The sequence below is a fragment of the Meleagris gallopavo genome, chromosome 14 (assembly GCF_000146605.3).
Source record: "Meleagris gallopavo isolate NT-WF06-2002-E0010 breed Aviagen turkey brand Nicholas breeding stock chromosome 14, Turkey_5.1, whole genome shotgun sequence".
Taxonomy (NCBI): domain Eukaryota; kingdom Metazoa; phylum Chordata; class Aves; order Galliformes; family Phasianidae; genus Meleagris; species Meleagris gallopavo.
Genome location: NC_015024.2, coordinates 16,990,738 through 17,001,686, shown reverse-complemented (window position 1 = coordinate 17,001,686; position 10,949 = coordinate 16,990,738). Strand labels below are relative to the sequence as shown.

The window sequence follows — 10,949 nt, the reverse complement described above, 5'->3', positions numbered from 1 at the left end:
ATCCCATTGTGTTGAGGATTGGGAGGAAAAAAATCATGCTATGAAATGAAGCCCTGGGGTTCAGATTCACCCTGCTGGGTGGTCAGGTCTGTCTGTCCATATGTGGTGCCCCACAGCCCCCATAGAGTCACTGCACCACCAACACTACAGATTGAGCCTGGAGCAAACGCCCAGCACAGCTACCCAAAAACAAACAAACCAAATCTGCTGATTGCAGCTAAGGCTTTTGAAGATTACACCAAGTCAAACTTTTATTAGCAAAGTTGAATTTCATGTAGAATGAAAATATCTTTTAAAACCATACGTGCACATATGCATGATACAAACAGCCACTACGGTACAACACAGTTCTCTAAACTTTAATCAATGCACACTAACATTTAGCTCAAAAAGGAACATCGTAATGGTGACATCACATTTGCTTTGATCTTTTCTCATGAAATTACAATGTGTTGTTTGAAGTAATAATAATAAAAAAAGGAAACAGAGGATGCTTTGGCTCAAACCCATGTATTGTTTTCTGCATGGCAGCTGAAAAACCAGCACGGAGCATGGAACTCACTCATCTCATCGTGTGGTTGGAATTTGTACATGAAAGATACAGAACTGCAATGTTAACATATACTGGTACTCCAACGTTGCTGAACATTTGAAGGGATAAACATATATATATGTATCCCAATGTATAACATATATTGGGATGCTGAACATTTGAAGGGCTGCAGCTAAGGGCTTGACCCGTTGTCAAACAAAGGAAATTCTCTTGCCATGAAGAACTATAAGTATATATTTTTAATATCTGTTCTTTCAGATACTTAAACTAATCTAGACTTACCACACATCTGAAAGATAGTGGCCATAAGAAATTATGATGAGATTTCCTTTCAGAAGCGAGTGCTATTTTAACTTTAGTTTACAAAACTACATGTGGAATTACTGTTTAAAAACAAAACAAAAAAAAAAGATAATCCTTAGTATAGAAAGATTGTGCTAGCACTTGTTTTTACCTCGACTACTGACCTGAAAACCTCTCGTGCACTGCATTTGACCTAGTAAGTCAATGGAAGTGGTCATCAGAATAAAGAGCTGCTCATTAAAATTGGGATAATAAGGCCACAACAGAATAAAAATCATAAATCATTAAATGATATACGCTATTTAAATCCATTTAAAACTTGTAGAACAGAGAAGATTTTGTGTTCACTGTACATGCAGACATTTTAATCCCAAGGGAAATGCCATTTCCTGGAGTGGTTTCTAACCCTGCTCCTGCGAGGACCCAGCCCTGTATGCAGCCCTCTGCTGAGGAGTGGTAAAGAAAAAAGAACTTCTTGAGACCACATCCCTAGATTTGGCCAATTTTTTATAATCCATACATTGAATAAGATCTTAGGACTGAAATTGCAACCCATACCAAATCAATGATGCACTCCGAACAACTCACCAGCACTGGAGCTTGCACACAAAGTTGTTTTCTTCAATTATTTGTTCATTTCTCAGGGGTGTGTGCTCCCCGTTAGTTAGTAGGAAAGGATTTTATTTGCTTATCTTACACACAGTCAAATCTTGACCACTTTTTGAGAAACATCCATACCTCTCTTGCTCCAGAGCGCGCTGCTTAAGGCCAGAAGTCATTCCTGCAGCCAGGGAAATGCCTCTCCTTGCTGGATAAAACCGCATTCCACATTGGCAATGATATCAAATCTGAAAGTGTCATTTCTCCTCTTGCAGCAAAAAGCAATGGCATAGGGTAGCCAGCTGTAACCAAGAACCCCTGGAATCCATAGTTACTAATTGCCTGACACAGCCTGCAGGCTCATGCACTGGTCACCCCGACTCCCTCATCCCATTTTAACAAACACCCCTGGCCAGAGCAGAACTGCTGTATGCTGCATGGCCTCCTGCCAAAAACAAACAAACAAACAAACAAACAAAAAAAAACAAAAGGGAGGGGGAAATAAATGATTGGAAAAGAGAAAAACGTTCACGTGAGCGAGACTCCCTGGGAGATTCAGCCATTTGTTTAATATTCATTGGGTACATTCCTCAAAAGTCAGTGCACACTGTACAAATTCCACTGCACATCTTTTTGTCACTGTGTGATTTTTAGGCCCTGAGGCACAATGAAACACTAACATTAAGATTTAAGGATCGGAATTAAAATTTTAATAGAAAAAGCACTCATTCCAAGCATAGATGAGTAGCACATCATAGGAATGTCATAAACATAGCTTAGCAGCAGCAGAGCAAGTGATAGCACAGGGGATTTATTCATTCTTCGATAAGCTGACACTTGCTAATGCGATTTGAATTTTGTGTCTGTTTAACATAGGTGCTTTCCAGGACAATGAGTTTGGTAGATTGCATCGACCCACAGCACAAAAAAACACAGAGCTGTGGCTGCTGATAGGTAGCATCACAGAATGACCTGGGTTGGAAGGGACTCAAGGATTATGAAGCTTCAACCTCCCTGCTCCAGGCAGGCCTCCAGTGGTACTCTGGTGAGAAAATCCCACTGCTGGGAATGCTGCCTGCTTCAGCCCTTCCCAAGCTCTGCCCAGGGACAGTGGTGCAGTCTTGTGGGGTGCCTACCCTGATTGCATTCTGCAGACATCCATATCTTGAGCATCTTTGCCTAAGGACACTGCCAATGTCCTCCCGGTGTAACACCCGGGGGGTTCTGTAAGCTGTGCAGCTGGGGCTGCTAGGAAAGGAAAGTGAGGAACCATTTGAGATGCAGCTGGAACTTCACTATGGGCTGAAACATCTCCATGTAAAACACAACACATTCAATGAAAATGACAGAAGACAAACCAACGCATCCGCCTGAGCCAGTGCAGGTGATCCTGAGAGGAAACAGATTTAAACCAGAAAATGGTTGCAACAGAAGCTACCACAAGCCTCATCAGCTCTCAGGCTACAGCAGATAAAGATCCTGGCTCTGTAGACAAGATGCCCATTTTCACATTTCTCCACTTATGCTCCCTACTTCTTATATGAAGTCTTTTTTTTTTTTTAACATGCTGATGACTTTGGATTTCCTCAGTGCTCAGACTGAGGGAAAGACAAAATAGAAAGCCTTATAAATAATAAAAAAGTGAATGACATGGTTAAGTCCTTCACAACACAGGGCTAATGGATATGGACTGGGGGCTGTTTCTGACAGATTCCTGCTCATCCTGCTCACACATATGGCAACACAGCTGGCTTTTTCAAAATAGAGGCTGCAGGAAAGGTCCTTACAAGCAAAATATGAAACAAATAAATGAGGAATGGATAGACAGGAACATCAAGCACCAAAGCCCCTTCCTATGTTCAGAAACCACGCACAAGTAGCTGCCTGTAGTCCATGGCCCTTCCATTGTTAGGAAAGTGCACTTCTATGCACAACCAATAGTTGTGGGGGTTATCTGTAAACCCGTAATCATTTGAGTAATTCTTGCTTCCTTCTTTCTTCCACTGAAGTAATGGAGACCATGAAGAGCCATCAGGGATATTTGCCTAATTAATACCATGACATACAATGGCTTTTAGGACCCCTTGAATAACTGCTCAAAAAATATTTTAATTGAAGCGATGACGACTTGTAAGTTCAAAAAGAAATGAAGCAATATTAACAGTTAACTCAAATAAGCATGCTTGAAAATACAAATGTTTTAAAAAGAAAAATCAGGAGATTCCAATACAAAAAGACCAAAAAAATGTGCTGGGCAGCATTGCTGATTTAGTCGTGGGAAGCACTGGCAAAGAACGGAACCAGATTTAAACCAGCATTCAGTAAACACAATATAAAGAAACTGTACTGTAGTATTTTCTCTTTGCTTTTGCTTCTGTTTATTTAACAACGAATAATTTGAAAATAAACAATCTTTTGAAAGTCAGGTAGATGTATTTTATGGGATACTAAAAAGAAGACTTGTATGACCGGTATACACACAACTCTGCAGAAATCCTGTTTTGCTGGTTGAAAGTCATACTGAGAAGCAATTCTATTCCTACACAGCTATACAGACCCATGCTAGCAACATGTCTCATTTCAAAATAAAACAAAGCTGATTTTCACTTGTGTCACTATTAATATCATCTGTACAACATCTCCATGAAATGTATGCTAGCACACAAATATACAGATATGAGACGGACAAAGCATTTTGCTTAGAAATGCAGCTTGCAGAGACTGAGGAAAACAAATTAAAATTCTTTCTAATGATGGTGGATGGGAACCCTGTTTCACCTTGCCACAGGAAAGTTACTGCAGCTTAACTTATTTAAGGAAATAGTGCCAGCTACTGGACAGATCATCCACAAGGCCAGAGCTTCGTCTTCTGAGAGCAAATTTTCTGTGGAGAAAGTTGCACTTCAAAGTACTGGTGATTGCAGTCAGCTGTAACCACTAAAACAATTTTAGAGTATCATAAGCAAAGGAGTTTATGCCTGTACGAAAATATTATACAATATAGAGAGTATTTTTCTCCAGTGTTTTAAAATATCATTTTTCTCAGTAGGATGCATTGTGGCACTATGCAGAGCACCCTGCACTTTTGCTCACTTTCCTTGCTGTGTTGTGACCTCTGTAATACTGAGATCATGATACACGAGGGAATACCACGCATAAATGTATATACAAAGTGACAACAGCCACAGAAGGAAAAAAATAATACTATACAGAGAACCACATTACAAACGTAAGAAACATGGAGTAGCAGTTAATTATACGTATGTGACACTGAGAAACTGTTTTGGTAAGACTGACATATTTTGTACAATAAAGAATGCTTTGTTTTGTTTCAATTAGAAGAAAATACCTAAAAATTAGGATGCAAAAGTCTCAAAAACCATCTCTTAGTGGCAGTGACTTTTTTTCCCATTACCTGATGTCAGTCTTGCTCAGTTGGCAACCTGCTTCCAATCCCTTCTGGTAACTGTGGAGTACTGATCAATATAAATATCACAATTAAACACGAATCTTCTCACTAGAATTTTATGCGTGGAGAGGAAAAGTTGCTGTAGAGCTCCCATTGCCTTCGACTGATCCTTTTTCCTTAGATCCAGAATAAGCTCCAATAAATGAACCATCTTCATTGAACATCCCGTGCTCCCCTTCTCCATAATCTACCAGACTATCAGCACTTTCGGTGGCTTTAATGTCCCCGTTAATGGACCGCAGGCTGCCTTTCAGCGGCTTTTCATCGCTGTCACTACAAAACAAAGAAACGCCTTTCCAAAAATCTAGCTTTTGATTGCATGCACGGAAACTACTCTTCTAGTGTGAAGAATGCGGCAGGAGGGAAGAGCAAAGGAATCATTTCTCTGTGGGTTGTGCATTCAGAGCAACCCAAGTCCTCTTTGGTCCAGTGCGTCTCACACGGTTCATCTACTCTGATCTAGGATATGCCTGAATGCCACGTGCATGATTTTCTGATTAACAGAATTAATAACATATTAATTTACTCAAATGTTGTATTAGTTCAATGATATTCTGAGGGGTAAATGGATAAATCTATCACCAAGCTTAAGAAAAAAAAAAAGAAGAAGAAATTCTATTACCTATTCATTCTATTGGTAATGCAGAAGAATAACCAAAGCAGCCTAACGTCTATTGACTGAATGACTTTCCATTGACCTTTAGAATCATCATATAATCATAGAATGGCTTGGGTTGGAAGAGACCTCAAGGATCATCAAGCTCCAACCCCCTTCTGCAAGCTGGGCTGCCAACCTCCTTACCTTTACTTATTTCTAAACAATTGAGAAAACAGTTCCATGAAGGGCCACTGTTAACATCCTACAGACTCAGATTTTGCAGGTAGCTTGCTGGTGAAGCCTATCATAGATATGGAGAGAAGTCTCATAGCATATGGCAACGAGCCCCCAGTTTGCTGTAGCCCTCTCTAGGGGCTGAATGAAGGGAAGGGAACATCAGGATTCTAAAATAAATCTATCATGTTCTAAATATAATTTCAATTCTCAAAAATAATCAAACACAAAGAGGAGTGGGAACGTAGATTAAAAGATTATTAAAAGCATAAAATTAGGGCTCTGAACTAGTCCTTGCTAGTGCTAATCCAGTTTGAAAGCTTTGGTAATGTTATATGAGGAATGACAGAAAAATACATTTGAACTTCAACTCAACCACACCTAAACTTAATCTCTTCAGCATATAATCAATTACACACATAATCTATACAGCAACAATATTTCTACTTATAAAAAAAGGCAAACTTGGAGTTTTGGGGGGTAGGGAAAGGGTCAAAGTGATTAACCTCAGGACTTTCTTACCTTTCTAAATATTTGTCCCATTAGAAAGCATTAAAAATTAAATAAAGATGAAATTATGCAGAAAAAAAATATTCCAGTACAAATAATGTAGTATATATAAGTGGGATTTCATCAGAAATGTTATGTCTTTAAGGCCAGCCACAGCAGTTTTCCAGCATGGCTCTTATAATAACATATTTTTCTTGATACCATGGCTAAATAGAAATATTGACAGCTTTAGTTATTTTGATTCAGCCAAAGTGATAATTTCAGTTCTCCTACAGAACTTCTGCAGTGAGATAGTATTTTTCAGTTGGTTGTTTCTATTTTTTCTTGCCATCTCTCTTACAAGCCCACTGAAGACACAGAATTCTTTCTATTGGCTTCAGTGCACATCAGAGCACGACCCCAAATTATCCAATATATTTACATTATTCATACAATGTTAAAAAAAAAAAAAAGTGAAAAACAACCACTGATGCATCAACATTTACTTGTATCCCAATCTGGATGGATTTCAGTGTGCTGGATATACCTGTATATCCCTACTGTTATCCGCTCATGTCAGGTTGGCTTTAAAAATGAAAAATAGCATTACTTGCATGCTATAAAAATGTCCTAAATAATGATGACGTCTGGAAACAAACAAAAGCCCAACAGACAGAAACGCTTGTTAACACAGGAGGTCCTATTTACCTATATTCCCCAAAGATTTCATCTTTTATTGATTGAGCTTCAGGGTCTGGATGCAAATCTTCTTTTTCTTTCACTGTACAAATAAAATAAAGCACAGATCTGTATGCCATGTTCCGTGGCAGATTTTTCATTTTGCAGGCGTGATGGGAGAATCGCCTGTCATCTCCTATGGCCTAACCCAGGAGCAGCAAGGACCATACCCAACAAGCATGCTTCTACCAAGAGCTTGGTGCCATCACGGAATTGTTAAAAAGCCACTAGGTGTTCGCGCTTAAATTTTTACTCGTTGTTTTGAAAAATAAAGAATTATGTTTAGCAAAACAGGTGCTCAGCAGCGTGGCTACTCATGCAAGCTATGGCAGTTGTTAAGCAGCAGTTATCAGGTAGGAAGTGGGCACATATCCCAGCCAGATGGGGCTCAGAGCCTTTGCTGAAGGACATGGCTCTGTGGGTGCATTACACACTGTAAGATCCAGCAAGCAGAATCCAGGCCTGAGCTGCAGCTCTGACCTGCACACTGCACTGCCTCGCACAGAGAGCATGCTTTCACTTATATTCATTAGAACCCATTCCGTGGATATTTATCAAAAGCTGCAAATCCTAATTGGATGTTTTCGCTTGCGGCTTTGCAGCCTCCAGAGATAACAGGCTGAAGAATGTCTGTTATTAGCATGCGAGCACAGCAGAAGGACAATAAATCCATTTACCTGAGTATTTTCCTCCTTTATTTCTTCTGACAAAGCAAATAGTTAGCAGCATCAGAGTGAGCAAGGCAATGGCACACATCAGTCCGATAAACCAGCCCTGGGTGGAAATCCCATCGTAAATGCCTGCGTAGGCTTTGTGAAACAGGAGTTTAAAAAAAGAAAAAGAACATGAATCAGATGCAAATGGCATCACCTTGCCATTAAGCGAATATATAACATTTTCTTCACTGAATCACGATTGAATCAGACTATCACTACTTATCGTGTTGAGCGTAAAGAAATACAAGGCAGAAATATGTCCAGAGCGTGACATTCTTAGACTTCAGGTGAACATGCTGACTACAGGGCACAATATAGACATTTTGGAAAGGTAATTCTGAGAAAGTATTTGACTCAAAGGATTAATGCCAAACGGGAAAGCTGAACAGAGAATTGTTAAGCTTCTCATGCAAAAGTAGTTTTGTGAAAGAAATAGAGTTAAAAGTGCACCTGATGCATGCAAAGCACTGGACTGGCACATTTAGAATGGATTATATCACAGCACTACACAAAATCACACTGGTAAAGCTATGCTTTGTAAGGGTTTGTAATTGTTCCAGGTTCCTGTGCATCAATTAAAGCACAAGGCTCATTTATGTTCCCTTGGGACTCGACTACGAGAGCCAGCTTAAAAATCACAGAACACAATGATGCAGTAAAGTCTTTGGTGCACTTTCATTGCACAATGTCATCTATAACATCAACATTTACTGACATTCAAAATAAATCTGTATCATCTTGAAGGGTTTCATTTCTCACCTCTCCCCCTCGTCTCAATTACATCTTCAAAAATGCTATTGTTATCAACCCAATTCTTAGTCACTAGACGAACTGTATATTCAGTTCCAGGCTCAAGTGCCTCAATGGGGTGAAACTTTTGGGTGGGGTTTACTGCTTCTGAATTCTTGCCGATCCCTTTACCTACGGAACGTACATATTCAAGTCACACTGATTAATTCATTTCATTGAACAGAAGTCCTGCGAAATGCACAGTTAGAAATAATGTCAGTAGCACATAAATACGAGACATGAGAATTTTTAACCTTTGTCATCAGATAATCTGATTTTCCCAAGCAGACAGTAAACTAAAAAACATTCCCCCATTTGATTTTTAGTATTCCACCAAATAAAATAAACAGCAGACTGAAATAATCCTGATGTTTATGAAGGGTTTTGTACATTTTCCAAGATGAAAGCCAATCTTGATGGGGGATTATGGATTTGCTTTAACTAATGCATACTTAAAAAATTACAACTTGAAAATGGGCTTGCTTTGTATGGATAATCTGAGCCTTGATGCTTCTCCCATTGAACCAAACGCAGCGGGGAAGCACAGATAGCTTGTTAGCTGGAAATGGATTCTTATGCGTCTCATGAAAAAATTAACACTGGGACTTGTACTCATTTCTCCCCTGGCAGTGATTTTCCACGCCCTTTTAAAGTCCACAATGCCCGTGGAAAGCACTGTTTTAGATAAAGAGGAGGGTTTCTTTTAAATTGATATTTAGGCTTTTAAATGCTCTTGACTGATTTAATACTTGAAAAAGAGGCAGAAGGGAGATTCCAGTAGGCCTCACTTTCGAGCCTTTTTACTTGCAAAAGACCAGCTTTTATCTGCATTAAGATTGCAGGATATTAACTCCGCTTTTTAAAAACAGCATTTTTGGATAACAGAGAAAGGATATCCCAGAGCATCAGCACCCATGGTGTGAACATCACAAAAGATCCACTTAGATCTGTGTGTTCATGGGAATCCCTACAGAGAATTTGCAGGTACGTGCCCTCAATGATAGAAAACAAGTTTTGGAAGCTAGCAATGATAAGTACAGCTCTGTAATTGCATTCAATTGCCTAACTTGCCAGATTTATCTTTTGAAGTCTTCCAAATTAAGGACCGAGCCTGCAGTATAATTTGAAAACTACTTGACCAATTAGCACTGACAGTAAAAGAACGCTCATTAATACTTAAACTAGTAAATGAGCAAAGCAAGAAGCTTTGAGAGATTAGGGCTTAGTCAACAGCGGAAGGAAAAAATAAAGATTAAGACCAATGCAAGCACAATCAAAGGAGCAGTTCAAGAAAAACATTCCAAGGCACATACACAGGTATTGCAATAAGCAGTTAAAATGGTACACCACTGGGGCCCAGAGGGAGCAGATACAGCTGAAATACTGCTGATAGCAAAGCACAGCATATTAGCATAAACTAATCCCTCTATCGGTAGTTTTGGCTGAGTATGTGAAACTGAGCTGTAATTTTAAATCAAACGACAAGTTAAGCAACAGGATATCACAGGTATCTTTTAACCACACGTTCTAAAACCAAAACATTACAAAATACAGCTAATCAAAACAGCACCCATAAAGTAACAAGAACAAATATGAACTTAAACTCATTATGCATTAAACACCACGTAACATATACGCATGCCAAGCAGAGACGGTCATCACATGTTCCAGCCTGCCAACAACATAGATCTCCTTGGGGCCACTGAATTCCTAGGAAGCAAAATCCTCAACCTGGAGCTCAGTGGTATACACGGCAGTGGCCCAAGGGCATTTGGTTACACTTGTTCACATACCCTACCTATTTGTTTCCACTTTTTGAATGCTCAGCTCAGAAGCAGAAAGGGGGAATACAGCCCCTCCAGTGTCAGGGTGGGATGTGGGATGTGCCAAAATGGTACCCAGCACTCACTGAACCCACAGATAGGGCTTTACATTGGCTCCCTAGGCTGTTTAACATCCCTCGTTCCACAACTCTAAACAATATTTTTGGGGGGAAGGGGATCTGTAAAACTTAGTATGGGCGTCCAGTGATAGGTGATTATGAGGTTTCTTTCCACATGATGTCTTTCTGGTCTGTGTTTGACAATCAAACTGGCACCTAGAGAGGAGAAAGCATTGCTAACTGGGACAAGCGTGGTGCTTGGAATAGAAAAAGCAGTGTAGCGTCCTGAAAAATAAAAGCAAAGATATTCAGATAAGGAAAAGCTCAATGTACAGAAAGGTCAGCGAGCTGCAGAAATTAGCTTCAGAAAATTGAAAGCAGTTGGGTTAGGTTTTTAATCTACAATATGGGAGAAGAAGCATTAGTAATAAAGGCATATCACCAGCACTTCTCTTCCTCCCCCGCTATTTATCAGCCATACCAGGGGACTCTCATGAACATTAAACACTGAACTGCAATTTTACAATATTCCTACCGGGCTTAGAGATTTATGAGAACAACAGAACACACTTTTTTTT

General features: G+C 39.6%; 1 protein-coding gene across 8 annotated transcripts in view; it reads right to left on the bottom strand.

The window, feature by feature from the left end:
- Positions 1 to 332: 332 nt before the first annotated feature.
- The window catches only part of CHL1 (cell adhesion molecule L1 like), a 108,223-nt gene continuing 97,606 nt past the window's right edge, over positions 333 to 10,949 (bottom strand). For 6 of the 8 annotated variants that reach the window (XM_010718741.3, XM_019620225.2, XM_019620224.2 and 3 more), the window contains 4 exons: positions 8,460 to 8,621; positions 7,662 to 7,793; positions 6,955 to 7,027; positions 333 to 5,198 (listed from right to left, as the gene is read on the bottom strand). In XM_010718741.3, coding sequence (XP_010717043.1) covers positions 4,982 to 5,198; positions 6,955 to 7,027; positions 7,662 to 7,793; positions 8,460 to 8,621 — 584 coding nt within the window. In that variant the 3' untranslated portion in view covers positions 333 to 4,981. The remainder of the gene's footprint in view (positions 5,199 to 6,954; positions 7,028 to 7,661; positions 7,794 to 8,459; positions 8,622 to 10,949) is intronic. The other 2 variants (XM_019620227.2, XM_019620228.2) reach the window with 2 other exon arrangements.